Genomic DNA, 17,795 nt, shown 5'->3' on the forward strand with positions numbered 1-17,795 from the left:
GCGCGGGTCGATCTGGTCAAACGACGCGGCCGGAGCCGTAAGCGCCCTAAACTTATTTCACACTCGTGACGCAACGCCGCAGGACAAGCCCAACAACAACAACAACGGACTCGTCCAGTACAGTGTGAATTCTCTCGAAAAGGGTCCGGCCGACCCGGCCGAAGGGCTTAGAAAAGGGAGTCAAGGGCTGGGCTTGTGTAACGCGTTGCCCGGCATTGCCCGGCATTGCCCGGCATTGCCCGGCATTGCCCGGCATTGCCCGGCATTGCCCGGCATTGCCTACGCGCCCTATTACATCACGTTGTGTGGCGAGACAATGTCTCCGCAGCAGGGAAGCCCCCGCAGCGTGAGGTACACATTGCGATTCGCTGTCAATGCGAACGTGAACCTGAATGCACATGCAGGCGGTGAAAAGGACGGCGGGCGGTGCAGCGACTATCTCCCCGGTCTTCCTCGACCTGGCCTGGCGCGACACGGAACAGGATGACGTGCGACGACGCCCCTCGCGACGGGCAGATGGAAAGGGCGGGGCGGAGAACGGCGAGGCGCCCTTTCTGTATCGTCTTCCACCGCTAGAAGGGACGCTCCTTGAGTGCGAGAGAGTCAGAGCGACGAAAATGACTTTCGAAATCAGTCCGCAGACCCGTCGTGCTCCTTATCACGCCATCTGCCCATCGGCCAACGCAGTGCCGCCATCCGTCCCTGTTCTGGCCTTGCAGGCCCTCCTCCAGTACCTTTCCTAGACCCTCCTCCAGAAACTTCCTCTATAGGGCCTCCTCCAGGACCTCCACCAAGACCTCCTCCAGGCCTTCCCTCAGGACCTCCTCCGGGCCTTCCTTCAGACTCCCTCCAGGACCTCCTCCAGGCCTTCCTTCAGACTCCCTCCTGGCCCTCATCTAGGCCTTCCTTTAGGACTTCCTCCAGGACCTCCTTCACGACCAATGTTCAGAACCTCCTCCAGATGCACTCCAACAAGGAAGCCATAACGGACGAGGCCCAAGCACGCCGCCGGGCGACCACAAAGCGAAAGCGGGCCGTGCGAAAAGAATGAAGGAATGAAGGGGAGCGGCCGAAGCCAAGCCAAAGCCAAGCCGCGCCAAGCCGTTAGCAATCAGGGAACGAATCATTAGGGATCGCGCGGCGCCGCCCAAAGCAGACCCGGTGTTTTGTTTTGTCGTTCTGCTTCGACGGCCCGACGCCGCGCCCCGCGAGTGCGAGAGAGAGAGGCAGTGAGAAGAAAGCGCTGTTCGGAAGCAGCCTGCTGAGTGGCGCGTGTCCCAGAGCGGCCCGTCCGCCCGCCGCCGCCGCCACGGCCCCGAGCAGTCCCTCCTCGGTCCCTTCCTGGCGCTCCCTGGGCCCCAGCCAAGGTCCCGCCAAGGCCCCGCCTCGCCCCGCCAAGGTCCTGCAAAGGCCCAGCCCCGCCAAGCGCCCTGCGATAGTGCCCCAGGCTGCTCCTGCCCGGTTGACGCGGTGCCAGCACGCCGGCACGGGGCACCACGCCGAGGCTCGCGGCAGCCAATGTTTTGTTTGGAATACCACTTTCACTTTCCTGGTCGTCACCAAATGCCTTTGCATAACTGCGGCGGCGCGGTGCCCCGTCGCCATATCGTCAAACAGACAGACGCGGTGCGCGGTGTGCTGTACTTGCACGCGGTGCGGCCTGCGGCCACGGCCGGCCGCGTGTTGCCTAGTCTCCAGGCGCCCCGGCACCGCATGGCCGTGTTGTTGTTGTTATTGTTGTTTCCGTCCCAAATTAATCGCCTCTCTCTGTCCTCGCAGGTGTGTCGAGGCCGCGGTCCTCCCCGCCGCTGCCGTCCCCGGAGCGTGTCGTGTCCCTGATGCGCGGCGCCGCCCCCGCCGTCCACGAGCACGTCACGGCCCTGGTGGGCCTGTGGGGCGAGCTGCTGCTCAAGGACATCGCCCAGCCCGTGGCCATCGGTGAGTCGGCCCCGCCCGCCCCGCCACGACCCGGATGGGCCAGCTGACCGGCACCGGCGGCCAAAACCCTAGACGCGTTTTAAACTCCAAAGTCGGTAAATGGGACTCAAACTGAACGTGTGACCCCACCGATGGATTGCTCTCCGAACGAGGAATCCATTGGAGGGGGTCACACGGGTCACACGTTCCGTTCGGGTCCTGTTCAGCGACTTTGGAGCTCTAAAAGCGTCCGGTCCGGGATCCTGGCCCGCGGCGCTCAAGGTGTCGTCTTCAAGTCTCCAGTGGAGGACGGCTGATGACACCGCGCTTGTTTCCAGAGCGTGGGGGTTGCTGCGGCGACGCTCCCGCCGCGGGCCCCGAGTGCTTCCCCCTGACTTCCGGCTCGGGCGCCAACGCCACTTGCAGGGACTACGTCCGGTCGCTGCCCGCCCTCCACGACGACTGCCACTTCCGTAAGGACATCATCAAGGCCCCGCAGTGCCCCACACGGGTTTCCTTTTTCTCTCGGTTTCGGCTGAACCCGGTTTCTTGTTCTGCAGAGCACCGCGACCAGATGAACGCGGCCACGGGCTTCCTGGACGCGTCCGCGTTGTACGGCAACTCCGAGGAGGAGGCCCGCAGCCTGCAGGCCGCCGAGGGCGGACTCGTCGTCCTGGAGAACTGCAGAATGTGAGTGACGGGACCGCTGGACTACCGGTCTTCTGGACCACTGTGCGCCCACACCTAAGCCTTTACCTCATCTGCGTTCTTTTCGGGTGCAGGTGCCAGGCCGTGGGCTCCGGGCTGTCGACGCTGGCCTCGCTCTTCCTCCGCGAGCACAACCGCCTGGCCGTGCGCCTGGCCGCCCTCAACCCGCACTGGGACGGCGACACACTGTTCGTCGAGGCGCGGCGCCTGGTGGCGGCGCAGCTGCAGCACATCACGTACAGCGAGTTCCTGCCCACCGTGCTCGGTGAGGTGACCATGGAGTCCTGGGACCTGACGCCCCGCGACCGCGGCCACTACACTGGCTACTCGAGCGGCGTGCACGCGGGCGCGCTGGCCTCCGTCGGCGTGGCCGCCATGCACGCGTTCCGGTCCATGGTGCCGCCCGCCCTGGTCAGCAACACGACGAGCCCCGGCCGCATGGACGCGCTCAACGAGCAGCGCTTCACCAGGATGGTGCAGGCCGTGACGGGGTCCCCCGCGCTGCAGCCCAGCCTGCGCATGCCCGGCCAGCAGCGCCAGCAGCGCGCCGACAACCACCAAGGTGAGGCGAAGGGCGCTCCGTCGCTCTCTCGCACCCCTACGCGCAGTGGGCCTGAAGACCAACACTCTAGACGCGTTTTACTCATGAAGCTCCCCGGTCCGGTCGTTCCCTGTTGCAGACATGGACCCCGCCGCCCTGCTGCTGCACCGCGGCCGCGACCACGGCCTGGCGGCCTACCCGAACTGGCTCAGCTTCTGCACCCAGGGTGTGCCACTCACGGACCCCGTCGACTTCTCCTACCTGTCATCCCACCCTGGACTCTTCACTGAGGACCGCATTCAGAAGCTCAAGTCCGCCTACAGGTACGCCAAAAGGATATAACGCGGCCCTCGCTGGGATTCGAAGCCGCGACGCTGTCTCTGATTCTCACTTGACGTTTTGCTTCCGCGTTGAAACAGGGACGTGCTCGACGTGGACCTCCTGGCCGGCGCCACGCTGGAGACCCCTGCCCAGGGGGCTGTGATGGGCCCCACCCTGGGCTGCCTGCTCGCGGAGCAGTTCTCCGTCCTGCGGGCGGGCGACAGGTTCTGGTACGAAAACGACATCCCTCCGTCCTCCTTCTCGCGAGGTGAGTGCTGCGGCTCTGATCTACGTCCCCCGCCTACGCCGGTCTTCTGACCCACTGTCCGTCCCTCTCCAAACGCCAACAAACATTCCAAACTGAACCGATACCTTTTCTTCCAGCGCAACTCGACGAAATCCGGCGCGTGACCCTGGGCGGCGTCATCTGCTCCAACACTCCGGACCTGTCCGAGCTGCAGCCGCAGGCCTTCGTCCGCGAGGACCCCTACCTGTAAGCGCCCCTTCCGGTCAGCAGATCGATTCCGAGAGTCGTCTTCGTCGCCCCGTCTCTCTCGCACCTGTACAGGACGCCCCATGAGTGAGAGAGAGGCAGAGCGACGACAACGACTCTCGGAATCAGTCTGCTCTGCTCCCCCTGGAGGACGAGCTGGCCGAGCTGACGCCTTCTTGTGGCAGGAACGTGCGCATCGCCTGCGGCCTGCAGCCCTCGCTGCAGCTGTCCTCAGCCTGGAAGGACGCCCGCGGCGCCGCCAACATCCCCGAGAGCCTGGTGCGCGAGGCGGTGCAGCGCGCCGAGAAGGAGCTCACGGCGCGCCAGCAGTTCGAGTACCGCACGTGGGCCGACAGTGAGTTTCCTCTCCCCCTTTCCGTGTCTTTCTTTGTGTTTGTTTTCGCTGACACCGCAACGCGTACCTTTGCCTCACAGAGGGAGGCATCGACCCCAAGTCCTCGCAGGGCACGGCGGCCGCCTTCTCCAAGGCCAACAAGGAGGCCCTGCACATGGCCAACTCGTCCCTGCTGTTCGAGTACGCCTCCGAGGAGCTGCTCAACTCGCTGACGAGCTCTAGCCCCGCCACCGGCAGCAGCCGCCAGCGCCGCCAGATCATCGAGAACCTCATCGGCTTCACGAGGGACGACATCCTCAGCGGAGACGGACTGCAGGTACACCCCGGCGTTTCTTGCCACGTTTCATGCTTGGAAAGGCTCGGTGAAACTGCACTTCCAATGCTTGTCCAGGACATCGACGTGCGGCCGTTCGTGGGCAAGCCCCCGACGACCTTCGACGACAGCATGTGCGCCGCGCCCGTCGCGGACGACACGCAGCCCTGCGACCCCACGTCGCCCTTCAGGACCTTCAGCGGGCACTGCAACAACCTGCGCAAGCCGAGCCTGGGCAAGAGCCTGAGCACGTTCAACCGGCTGTTGCCACCCGCCTACGAGAACGGCGTGTCGCGGCCCCGCCTCACGTCCGTGACCGGCACGCCGCTGCCCTCGCCGCGACTCGTGTCCACCATGATCCACGCCGACATCAGCAACCTGCACACGCGCTACTCGCTCATGGTCATGCAGTTCGCCCAGTTCCTGGACCACGACCTCACCTTTACCCCCGTGCACCGAGGTAGGCCAGGCCGGCTTTCATTTTCGGAGTAGCGACGACAGCGTTCTGTGCCGCTCCGCCTGGAGGCCCTGGAGGCTCATTCTGACCTGTCCGCGTCCGGCCCGCAGGCTACTTCGCGTCCATCCCCGACTGCCGGTCCTGCGACTCTGCCCGCACCGTGCACCCCGAGTGCATGCCCATCGCGGTGCCGCCGGGCGACCACTTCTTCCCGCCGGCCAACCAGAGCACCGGCGAGAGGCTGTGCTTTCCCTTCATGCGCTCGCTGCCCGGCCAGCAGCACCTCGGGCCGCGCGACCAGATCAACCAGAACACGGCCTTCCTGGACGGCAGCATGGTGTACGGCGACCAGGCCTGCCTCGGCAGGGACCTGCGCGCCTTCGGCGGCGGCCGCCTCAACGTCACGCTGCACCCCGTGCGCGGCAAGGACCTCATGCCCCAGGCAAGCACCCTTCTTGTTCTTGTCTTTGGTTGGCGGTTTTTTTTTTTTTGCGGGAGTTACTGACCCTTGCGACCTGGCCCTGCAGAGCCCCCTGCACCCCGAGTGCCGCGCGCCCTCCGGGTACTGCTTCATCGCCGGTGACGGCCGCGCCAGCGAGCAGCCCGGACTCACGGCCATCCACACCGTGTTCATGAGGGAGCACAACCGCCTGGCGGACGGCCTGCGCGCCGTCAACCCGCACTGGGACGACGACCACCTGTACCACCACGCCCGGCGTATCCTGGGCGGCGCCATCCAGCACATGGCCTTCAACGAGTTCCTGCCGCGCATCCTGGGCTGGAACGCCGTCAACCTGTACGGCCTCAAGCTGCAGCCGCACGGCTACTACAAGGGTGAGTGAGTTGGCGCAGCCCGGCGCAGCCGCGGTGGCCGCTCTGGCCTATGCTTGACTCTGCGTCTCGCTTGTCGTATAGGCTACAGCCCCACCTGCAACCCGGCCATCCTGAACGAGTTCGCGTCCGCCGCCTTCCGCATCGGGCACTCGCTGCTGCGGCCCCACATCCCCCGCATGAGCCCCACCTACAAGCCCATCGACCCGCCGCTGCTGCTGCGCGACGGCTTCTTCAACCCTGACGCCATCTACCAGGTGAGGCCAACGCGTTGGCCAAGGCTGTGCACAGTGTGCCAGAAGACCGGCGCAGACCGCCAAAACTGTGGACGCGTTTTGAGCTCCAGAGTCGCTGATCAGGACTCGAACCGAGCGTGTGACCCCACCAATGGATTGCTCGCCGAACGAGGAATCCATTGGTGGGGTCACACGTTTGGTTCGAGTCCCGTTCAGCTACTCTGGAGCTCCGAACGCGTCTAGAGTTTTGGCGGCCATGGCTGGCCTTCTGGCCCACCATGCTGAGTCAGCAAAATCAACCAAAACGGAGCGCGAAGCGGCGGAGCAGGGTTACTTTCAATGGCGTGTTGTGGTCCTCCAGGCCCACATCGTGGACGAGATCATCCGAGGACTGGTGTCGACGCCGATGGAGAACCTGGACCAGTTCATCACCGGGGAGATCACGAACCACCTGTTCGAGGACCGGCGCATCCCGCACTCGGGCTTCGACCTGATCGCCCTCAACATCCAGCGCGGCCGCGATCACGCCATCCGGCCCTACAACGACTACCGCGCGCTGTGCAACCTGAAGCGCGCCACGTCCTGGGAGGACCTGTCCCGCGAGATACCCGCGGAGGTGATTGCGCGCCTGCAGCGCATCTACCCCACCGTGGACGACATCGACTTGTTCCCCGGCGGCATGTCCGAGCGGCCGCTGCAGGGCGGCCTGGTGGGCCCCACCTTCGCCTGCATCATCGGCATCCAGTTCCGGCAGGTCCGGAAGTGCGACCGATTCTGGTAAGCAGCGCACCTCGCACATCCGGCCATCGCTGTCAGCGCACAGTGGGCCAGAAGGCCGGCGCCGGCGGACAAAACGCCAGACGCGTTATGAGCTCGAGCTCCAGAGACGCCACCAATGGATTGCTCGGTGATCGGTACGAGAGCAATCCATTAGTGAGGTCCGGCCATTTAGCGACTCTGGAGCTCAAAACGCGTCTAGAATTTTGGCCGCCTCCACCGGTCTTCCGGTCCACTGTGCCAGTACGCGGGAGAGACTGAGCCGTTGCCTTGCCTTCTCAGGTACGAGAACGACGACCCGGCCACGCGGTTCACTGAGGCCCAGCTTGCCGAGATCAGGAAGGCCACGCTGTCCAAGGTCCTGTGCTCCAACCTGGACGCGGACGGTGACATGCAGCGCTCCGCCCTGGACCAGCCCAGCAACTTCCTGTAAGTTGCCCTGTCGGCCCACCCCTCCCACCCCACGCCCCTGCAGCGTAGGCAACGCCGGGCCATCGCGACACGCGTGCCCCTCGCTCTGCCTACCTCCCAGGCGCCCCGCGCGGCCCAGGGAGCCCAAAAAGGTCCAAATATGATGTCAATGTGACCTCAGAATCAACTATTTTTGTCAAATTTTGGTCCCAAAATGTCATTATTTGACGGTTTTGACTACCGGGTCTCCTTGGGTGACGACGCTGACCCCTGTCCGTCACTCTGTCGCAGCAACCCCCGCCTGCCGTGCCACTCGCTGCCCTCCATCGACCTGACCGCGTGGCGCGAGACGCACCAGGGCTGCAACATCGGCGGCCGAAACGTGGCGGCCGGCGAGTCGGCGCTGCCGTCGCCGTGCACGTCCTGCATCTGCACCGAGGAAGGGGTGAGTACACTCTAAACGTAGGGTGCCCAGAAACTGGGCGCCTTTGTCGCCCAGTTTCTGAGTGGCGCGCTGACGAAGGCCGTCTCCCTCGGCCCTTCGGTTTGCAGGCGCAGTGCGCGTCGCTGCGGATCACCGACTGCGGCCAGCTGATGCGCGAGGCGAGCCGCGACTCCATCCTGCGGGACGACGTCTGCATGGCGCAGTGCGGCTTCCTGCTGGACCCCGCCACCGCGGCCGCCTCCCCCGCGTCGGGCCTGGGCGGCCTGGGCCCGGCGTCCGGGCCTGGCTCGGGCCCCGGCACGGGCCCTGGCATCGAGTTCACCACGGCGCCCAGCCGACGGCCAGGTGCCGGCCGGCAGCTGGACCTGCTGGCGCCGCCACCCTTCCGCAGGGGCCCTTCCGGGCCGCCGCCCCGCGCCGCGCGGAGGAACCCCCGCGTGCTGCGGCCGGGGCCGTCGGCGCCGGGCTTCTCGGGGCTGCGCATCCCTGACTTCTCCATCCTGGGCTAAGTCGCGCATGCCGCCACGCCTCGCCTCGCCGCGCCCCGCGGTCAGCTCAACTTACTTTGTGATAAGGGAAACGATAGGTGTCCTTCCCAGAGGCTTTACCGAGGGCTTCACCCAGCTTCGCCGCGGCCGACTGCAGTCCAGGACTCCTGGCGGAAAGGTTTAGGTCCCCCTGGACTCCGCCGGGCCGCCGCCGGGCCGACATCGCGACGAGAAACTTAGTCAAGTCGGCCTGCGGGCTGCAGTTTGCAGCGTGCCGATGGTTTCTCGTCGCGATGAGGACGACAGATTCGCTCCAGTGAAAGGGGGAGGGTGTAACTGGTGTGGCCAGTGGCGTGGCCAGTAGCCAGGACGGCTGGCTCGCGCTGACTCGGATGGCCTGGCTAGCCTGGCCGTGGGCTGCAGGCTGCACGCTGCAAGATGCACTCGCCGGGCCAAGCAGTCTGTTCAGTTCAAGGCGATTGTGCAATAGTCTGTAAGGGGGACTCGTTATTCGATTATACTGATTCCACTACACTAAAAGTTGAACCTTGTGTGTGAATTATTAGATGATTGGACTGAGCTCTCCTTGAGATGGAAGACAGGAAGACCCCAAGGGACAAGTAGAAGACAGGAAGCCTATCTGAAATTGTGTCCAACGTCTAATCAGAAGACTGACATTTTTAATTATTTTTTTAAAATGTTTTTGTATGAATGCTGTAGAAATAATGTGTAGGGATGAGAAAGTTAGTGGCACAAAAGTCATTGAGGTGCCTCGCCGTTCTTCTGTAAACTGTTCTTTTCCTTAATCCCTAAATGTAAATGATTGTTGTTGAGATGTTTGTGTAAATTTGCCAAAATTGTTCAATAATGCTTTGAAAGTAGCTTCTTCTTGCGTACATTTGTGCATGTGTCATACTTTGTCCTGTATGTAAATATTTATGTAAAGTGATTTCACCCAAATCAATGCATAATCCTTATAAATAGCACCACAATGTATGGTAATGATTGTATATTAAGAACCATTTTGACTAATTCTGTGACTTGAAATGGGTCTTTCTTTACTTTTTGGGGCAGATTTGCCCACCAATTTAAGTCACATGTATCTCATTGCTGCTTCTAGGATTGAAGCAGAGCAGATATGATCAAAATATGTAAGTAAAACCAAGGTTATAAAAACATGAAAAAATGAAACAAAACTGTAAAGTAGGAATAAGTTTGTACATTTATGCATTTTAAAAAATCTGTGCCAAGAAACTTTTAGATTAGCAAGACAAATGACAGCTCAGAATGATAATAAATTATTGTGGAAAGTTAATTTAAAAAAATTCTTTGAACAATTGATGAGTTTCTTTAGGGCAGTAACCAACAATAATTCAACATACATAGTTTTTATTCTGCATATATTCATCAAATTACAATATTCGTACTTCAAGGAAAGAATGCACGACACTGCTGGCACACTCAACATGCACCTCAAATAATATATCCTTCAAATCTTTGGGGCCTTTTAAACAAATTTATTGATCTAGCACTAATTCAGAAGAGAAAATAAGGTACCCAAGGCACCACTAACAAAACGCAACAACTCAAAAAATTGCTTACAGTACAGTACAATATAAGCATTCTTCATAAAAATCAAAAGAAGCCAAACTATGCATTTAAAATTGAAATAAATTCCAAACAGCCATTTTCTTTCAGACATCACCTGTTGTGAATGGTTGTGTAAGGGAATAATCCTCTGTATCAATTGCCTTTTTTAAAGTTACAGTTACACATTTGGTTCAACAGTACATTATTTACACAAAAATATGTACATACAAAGTTGTTAATGCATATATGCTACACATTATATATATTAAATTCATAAAAACTTTCAGTGGGGTGAACAATGACAGAGATAGATGAATTTACCTAACGCTAGGACCGGAGACAGGATAAAAGATATCAGAAAACTTAAGTCGGTAACCACCGTAATCTTACAATAATATTCCTTGTGACCAACTAAGTATCAACTTTAAATGACTGTTCTGGTCTGTGATAGACTATTAGCCTTGTTTTAAACATGAAAAATTATATTCTGCTTTGAACAATTCCTCTTGGAGAGAAACAAAAACATAGCTGCATTAACTTGTAACCAGGACACAATGGCACTGCCTATTCCCCTCCAAGACATACAATACAACCAATTCTAAAATTTTAAACAGCTCCGAAGAATGCCTTTTTAAATGGCTGGCTGAAAGATGCAGATTGTAAGAAGACTTAGTCACAAAGTCAGAAAGAACCTAAGATATAAACTAATGCTAGTGCTGTATTGCGAACTTGAAATTCAAATCAACAGCAAGGTGGATAGGAGCACAAACCAATTGATCACACTCTTCATTCAATTTCCACAAGCAATCCTTACATTGAGGAAAGAAAGGCCAGAGAGTCATTTCTTAGTTTTCATAAAGAGGACAAGTGTATTGTTCTTTGAAGTTTAATACTGGAGATGTCTACAGTGAGAAAATTCTTAAAGAGACTTAACAAAACAAAACAAAATATGAAAGAAAAAGCATAAGAGCATTGTAAAATGAGTTTAGCACCCTTACATGAAATGTCTATCCATATCCAAAACGTTCAAAAAGTACCAAGCTCAACTGAAATGCACAAATTTTGACTGCTCCTAGCAAGGTAAAATACAAAGAATAAACCTTAAAAATTCAACAATTTGTTCTTTAACTCTTGAGTTTCCTAAAATTAAATTGTTTTAACTTAAATTTTATTAGTGCTTGTACATTAGTTGAAGGGAGGGAGGGAAAAAGCTACCTGCCACAAAGAAGCAAGATATTGGACCTAATACAGCCTACATCTCAGAGATGCTGAAGGATAAAGTAGGCAATAAATCTGTCCACAATCACTAAGTTGGCCAGAACTAGCCTCACTACATCTACTCAACAGTTTTTAACTATACGCACTCAAGGGATACTGAGGTCAACCCACAAGACTCAAAATACAGCAATGGCTTTTAGTAAGAAAGAAACCACACTGAATAATTACAACACATGAAAGACTGTCCTGCAGATCACAATTCCTTTACTTTAAAGAAACGAACAGAACTGAATGTTCTATTGTACAATGGTCTTAGTCCATTAGGAAAGAAGCACTTATCTTCCAACCAGAGCACACTTGAAATGGAATCAGATAATCTAAAACAGAAAAATTTTGAAGAAAAAAATATTTACAATTAGCAGATTATTGCCTCCTATACCCCTTTGGTGTGAATTTGATGATAGCGTATGACAACTGAATTGCCCAGAATTTTATTGCTGTGTAGTTTGGCAATAAGTCCTCCAACTATGATTTAATATCAAACCACACATGGATGTGACATTAAACCATAATGCAAAGGTTGTTAGTTAAGCATCTGGCATGCTTGACACTATAGAAGACCGAAGATGAATTACAACCAACATCTTTGTAAAATCTTTCGCAATACAAGTTAACAGCAGTCATGACTAATCACAGTACATGGTGTCATCTTTCCAGTAACAAGCAAACTGCAATTTGACACTCACAATGAAGATTACAAATTTTGTAAAAGACATCTAAAAGGTACACGAACAAAACAATTAAAAGGGGAAAGTAATTTTTTATAATGCACCTGTGCATGAACCATACGTAAGGCAGATTTACAATAAGAGAAAACTGACAGAAACCATGATGAAATGTAACAGTATACCTATCAACTGTTTATTTTTAACCAAAAAATTTAATGCACTTGGAACTATGATACAAATGTTGTACGGCCTTGATGTAAAGAAAATGGTACAGGTGCAACACTATCAAGATGATTAGAACTACAATACTGTTTTCTAGTATGAAAGACATGTGTACACTTAAAATATGGCAATTATCATATTAAGTCCTAGGTATTTGAAGAGATAATGTTGGGTTGGGAAACGATATTTGCTCATTATTGGCTGTGTACTCAGTGCTTCGACATTGTCACCATGATTGCATTATGATTTAGTGACTGACTGCTTGAAGACAGTTACTCTGACTGACTGTGAAATGATTCAAATAATGGAATAATCAGACTTAATCCACCATAATAACTTCCTGTGATACCAACTACCACAAATAATTCAACATGAAATACAAGTCATCCAAAATTAAATACTTCAATCACAAAACATGAAATACAAGAGCTTCAAATTCATATGCATTTTTGTAAGGCCAATGCCTCCAAGTGCATTATCAAAGGGAACAAAAAACAGAAAAAAAAGAAAAGAAAAGATCTTGTCAGAGGTTTTAAAATAAATATAATAGTTTTCCAGCTCAATACAAGACTTCACCACTTGTACAAATGCAGGTGACTTGTCACAAAACATAAAGAGTTAATGTGGTATAACAACTCACAAGAAACTTCGACAACACAGTCACTCACAGCCTGCTTTGAAAGCTATGGCAAAGCTCACTGTATCCTACATATTACGGTAGCATGTGTGTTGCAAATACACAAATACAACATGGAAAAAAATGACTAGTCCTCGCTTTCTCCTACTTTATCCAAACTATTATGAAACCAAAAACAAAAAAGGTTCTAGAACTGCCACGCCATCTAGTGGGGAGTCCGACTAACAGCTACATGATGACGTGATCATACTGAATCACATTGTCATGCTTGTACTGAAATAAACAACCCTTATTGATCAAATAGCTACCAAAACCCAATCAGCACTTAGTACTTAAAGTCAACAATAAAACATCAAAGTAAGCACTAAAGAACCACAAACCTATATCTACAGATATATGTAAATAATCAGGTGGCAAGGGTTTCTATAAAGAGATAAGTGAAATTTTACGAGTTGCCATTAAATAATGCATGACAATGGTGCTTCGGTACAATTGCAATTACAGTGCTTTAAAATGATCACAAATTTCATGTCACCACTTCACATAAAAAGACAACACTACTCCTTCGATGCCTTGTATCTGAGACTTATGCACCCTGCCTTTTAGGTAACGTACCTAGCACATCAAGAAAATATTAGAGAAAAACAACATGCTAACTCAAACATTCAACACAATGTTTGATAAATAACAATCTCCAAAACAACAGCAGATTTCAACACAGGAGTATTCACTTACATTTTTTAAATATTTGTACAATGATTACTAACAAATCTCAACATGGTTTTGTCGTTTGTATTATATGATTTGCTTCTAATAACAACGGTTCAAAAATAATTTTGGGATACAATGTACAATGTAGATAAAAGCAAATATCCAAAGTACAATCGTCAACATCAACAAAGGTTAGGTTAGAACCTATTAACTACATCCATTTCAGCACATAGTAATGAACAAATAGGTACCAAACCCAATGAAGCAGGTGTTCTCCCTTCACATTAGCAGGAAAACATCATTTCAACAGAAGATAAGAAGACTGAGGAGTGTGTGAAGCCACAAGCAAATTTATAGTCAACCATTAAGCCAATATGCAGATCATAGCCAAATTAAGAGAGATTAATTAATTTACGGCACTACACTACTCATGAGAATGAGGTGCAGAATCTGCATTGTGATTAGAGTCTTCACCAATTCTTGGTTTCTTTGCGCTGTCATTGCGATGAGAGTCGGAGGATATTTCTGTCTCTGTGGTGACAGTTTCAGTGTGAACTTCATAACTCTCTTCATATTCTTCAGGAGCATCAAGTGGCCGTTTGATGCCAGAACTGCTACTATGTTCTGTGATAACTGATGTACCTCCATACGAGTTACTGCAAAGCAAAACAGAGAATCATGAAAACCTGGTCTTGGCAAGTTCTAAGGACTTTAAATAAAAGTGGTAAAAACAAAAAACGACAATCTTTACCTGTAGTTTGAGTATGATGTTTGAACTATGACAGGTGCCGAGTAAGTTGTAGGCGGTGACAATGATTGTTCCTCAGACACTATCAACTGATGTCCACCAACATGATTTCCAACACCATATTTATCTGGAAGAAAAGTGAAGATGTGAAATCAAAGCAATCAGACCTTTCCTTTCAAATGTGCAAGGCCAAAGACAAAATGCCAGTTTGAGAAGATGTCCCTTACCACTTGACTCGTGAACAACTTCTCCTGAAACACCATTAGTGACAACAGTCACATGCTGAGTGGGCACACTGTGCAAGACAGAACCAATATTTCCACCAGCTCCTGTAATTAGGTATGGTTTGAAATAAGATGTTCTGCCACAATAAAAACCAATAATAATACATGCATAAAATTAAAGAAACTCACCCGAGTGTCCTGGAGATCCTGGAGCAGACTGGCTGGTTTTCAGTTCCAAATGTTGTCCAACAGCAGGAGAAGCTACAGTGCTGTCAGGATACTGATCAGGTGTTGGCGAACATTCCCTTGAGAGTGATTCAGGTGTCATCAAGCCACTCATTCCCACATGGCTAGGTGAGGCAGGGGCACTCCTGTTAAAGTTTCATAAAAAATTAAAAAGTTAAAATTTAAATGCTTCTGTAAAATTAAATTGTCAGCTTCAGAAGTGTTCAACAAAATGAGTACAATACCTCGAAGAGAGTCCAAACGGTGCTCTAAAGCAAGGCACTCCTCTCTGCCTTCTTCTCCTGAAAGCCTGCTCAATAAGTTTGGCTTCTGATTGGGGATCTATTCTCCAGAAAGAACCTTTGCCAGGCTCTTCCTGCGATCGTGGTACTTTAATAAAGTACCTATTGAGTGAGAGGTTGTGTCTGATAGAGTTCTGAAATAAAAGAAATACACAAATAAATTGACACACGTACAACTTGAAGAACTGAAATAAATAACTGAGTACCACCAGAGACATACCTGCCATCCCTTGTCAGCAGTACGATAATAGGGATAGTTTTTAGTAATGTACGAGTAGATTCCACTCAAAGTTAATTGTTTGTCTGGAGCAGATGCTACAGCTTGAACAATGAGCTGAGCATATGAAAATGGAGGTTTAGAGTCATCCTGAAACAAAAAATGCAAAGTTAGTTACAGTTTTCCATGAAAAGAAACATGGGTGCAAAGAAATCAACAACCATACCTTGGGTGGACTGTAGTTATCTTGATTAGGTGGAGGGCAATGGGTGCCATTAGAGCCACCGCTGTAAACCTTATGACCATTTCCAGACTGGATCAGAACCTGCTCTAGTGTCGATGAATGAGATGAACCTTCAGGTGAGGGAACAGATAGTGTCACGCTTCCATGACTAGATGTTGCAGCTCCAACCAACACCTCACCTCTGAAAAATGGTGCAATGGAAACACATTCACATTAGTCATTCATATAAGGAAACTGATATCCCATTTCTGAAAGAATACAGGAGGAACAAAGCACTATTCACTTGTAATCACTTGTATGTAAAAGGGCTTACCTGTCATCTCCTGATGTGGCCACAGTGATAGTGTTGACAACAGGATGGGCTCCACTATTACTCTTGGCAACACAAGCTGCAACCATCTGCAAATCTGCACTAATGTTTCTTCGTGCATGAGCGCCACGAGGACTTGCTGGGCATGAATTAGCAGCACTGAAACAGAATTCTTAAGTAGAAACACAAATTTCCAAGAGAAAAAAATGAGAGTATTGGTAGTCATGGTTGGTACCTTATGGTTCCAGTTGGAGAGGGGAAAGGGCTTCCAAAGGTAAGGTCAGAGTTGGGAATGTTGATCCGTAACGGGGGTAAAGGAGCTCGATGACGGCTTGGTGAGGCATGGTGATGTGTGGCTACTTCCACAGGTAGTGCACCTTCTTCAATTAATGATTGAAATTCAAGTCGTATGCTTGTGCTGGGAAATCTAAACTGACACCTGAAACAAACAGATTGTTCTGTTAAGCACCAGATTTTAGAGACAACTTGAAAAGAGAAATCATTAAGCAAGGATGGTCACGCCTTATCAAGACAAAAATAATGTAAGTGTGATAGAGGCTAAAAAAAATAATTCGATCAAAGAGTTGTTTAACCACACAAGACTTCTGTATATCAAACAATTAGGTCACGTTAATAACTTTGCAGCCCCAAAGTACATCCAGCTGAACAAAATTCATTGACTATAATGGTAATAAGATCAGTATTAAAATCAGGACTTTGGCAAAGAATGTTTCATGGGCATAACTGTAAACAAACTAGTTACTAAGGACCCAGCAAGAATATTCAAGACATTTCTTGGGGGAAATGCAGCAACCACATAAACACAACAATCAACAATAAAAAACAAACTAGTCGGTGAAGGAAGCCCAAAAGCAGGCAGAAGGTCAACGAGAGATGAGCACATAGATCTGATAGAGCGATTTCGCGAGTCGCGATAAAGAGACTAACCTCAATCTCAACAAGACCAGCACCCGCAGCGCACAGCGCACACAAGCAGACATGTGGTCTCGGGGCAAAACGTTAGTCACAAGGGCGGCAAGCGCAACATGACACTTAAATGTACAAAGGCTAAGGTGCATGAACGTAAAAATGCTAACCAGTTGCAAGTAAGCCCTAGTTTCAGAGTTTTAAAGTGTTAAAAACAGCAACCTCGATGTTATAAATAGACCATACACACGCATTCGCCTGGGCCCATGAAAACACAAGGATCGCTCTTTCAACGGGGAAAGGGCAAAAGTACATGGCTTCGGTCAAGAATTGACAGCTTGAATGCAAGGATCAAGAGTCCAGAGTGATAAGACCTTTCCGGAAGCAAAATAAAGCCATCAAAATAGATTGTTTACAAAACATGCCTGCTGATCCTTACCTTTTCGGCAGCTGTAATGATGGGGCCCCTTTCCTTTGAAATACACCATCGACGAAAACTCCGTTCTTGCCTCCGCAGACCATGTAGAAATGAGGGTGCTCGTAGAATATCTCGAGGTGTTTTCTTGAAATAAAGCTAGAAACGCCCATGTTTACATCCACCTCGCCTCTAGAGCTGTTCCGGCCGATGGTCACCCTCTTCTGTCGCACCAAATACTCGAATTCCCGTCCCTCCAGGCGAGCGATTGGTGTACCCTTGTTTTCTGGGCTCCATTGCAGCTTTGAAGGACTTGCTGGGGCTGATTTAAGGGCTAAAAGAGCCCAAGCATTGCTTTCTTGAGTCCGTGAATGTGCAGACATCACTTACTGATGAAATGGCTTCCAGCCGATGAAAATCCACTGTTTACCGAGTGTTTACCCACAATCCAACGAAACGTGGGTGGCCAGAGCCACGTGACGATCGCAATGTGAGAACACAGTCAAACATGGGCTGGAATAAGCGAAGCTAGGACACAGATGCCTTCACAAACACTGCTATGTTATCGACGAAAACAACTCGAGAGTATGTTTGTGTTAGATCGGCCTGTGCCTGGAGTGAGTCACAATGTTTTTCAATACTCTAGCGGTGAACGACGCACAAACACACATGGTCAATACAGAAGTCTTTTTGTTCTTCTTCTGCCATTAGGCCCAAAACATCCGGTGTTGAGGCCAGAATTCTGTGAGGCCGCGGCGGGAAATTCAAATTGGCTCCGAGGCTT

At 51.4% G+C, this 17,795-nt stretch overlaps 2 protein-coding genes across 3 annotated transcripts; one reads left to right on the plus strand and one right to left on the minus strand.

Annotated features, from left to right (window-relative positions):
- The first annotated feature begins 1,814 nt into the window (after nucleotides 1-1,814).
- Nucleotides 1,815-8,314, plus strand: LOC117646626. Its single transcript, XM_034387695.1, has 17 exons — nucleotides 1,815-1,938; nucleotides 2,256-2,390; nucleotides 2,478-2,607; nucleotides 2,700-3,187; nucleotides 3,306-3,489; nucleotides 3,586-3,755; nucleotides 3,872-3,980; nucleotides 4,166-4,335; nucleotides 4,416-4,651; nucleotides 4,727-5,108; nucleotides 5,216-5,547; nucleotides 5,633-5,939; nucleotides 6,021-6,193; nucleotides 6,534-6,949; nucleotides 7,232-7,378; nucleotides 7,652-7,805; nucleotides 7,913-8,314. The coding sequence occupies exons 1-17, from the start codon at nucleotides 1,839-1,841 to the stop codon at nucleotides 8,312-8,314; spliced, it is 4,035 nt and encodes a 1,344-aa protein (XP_034243586.1). The 5' UTR covers nucleotides 1,815-1,838.
- Nucleotides 8,315-9,665: 1,351 nt separating this feature from the next.
- Nucleotides 9,666-17,690, minus strand: LOC117646625 (forkhead box protein K1). 2 transcript variants are annotated; one of them, XM_034387693.1, is made up of 10 exons: nucleotides 17,036-17,690; nucleotides 15,905-16,108; nucleotides 15,673-15,828; nucleotides 15,342-15,540; nucleotides 15,119-15,265; nucleotides 14,842-15,032; nucleotides 14,561-14,742; nucleotides 14,375-14,476; nucleotides 14,151-14,274; nucleotides 9,666-14,055 (listed from the first exon to the last, which is right to left on the minus strand). In XM_034387693.1, exons 1-10 carry the CDS (start codon nucleotides 17,392-17,394, stop codon nucleotides 13,824-13,826), a joined length of 1,896 nt encoding a protein of 631 aa, XP_034243584.1. In that variant the 5' UTR covers nucleotides 17,395-17,690; the 3' UTR covers nucleotides 9,666-13,823. The 2 variants fall into 2 exon arrangements, with proteins under 2 accessions (XP_034243584.1, XP_034243585.1); XM_034387694.1 differs by lacking the exon at nucleotides 17,036-17,690 and adding an exon at nucleotides 16,618-16,739.
- Between the last annotated feature and the right edge of the window lie 105 nt (nucleotides 17,691-17,795).

The sequence above is a fragment of the Thrips palmi genome, unplaced genomic scaffold (genome assembly GCF_012932325.1).
Source record: "Thrips palmi isolate BJ-2018 unplaced genomic scaffold, TpBJ-2018v1 HiC_scaffold_19, whole genome shotgun sequence".
NCBI lineage: Eukaryota > Metazoa > Arthropoda > Insecta > Thysanoptera > Thripidae > Thrips > Thrips palmi.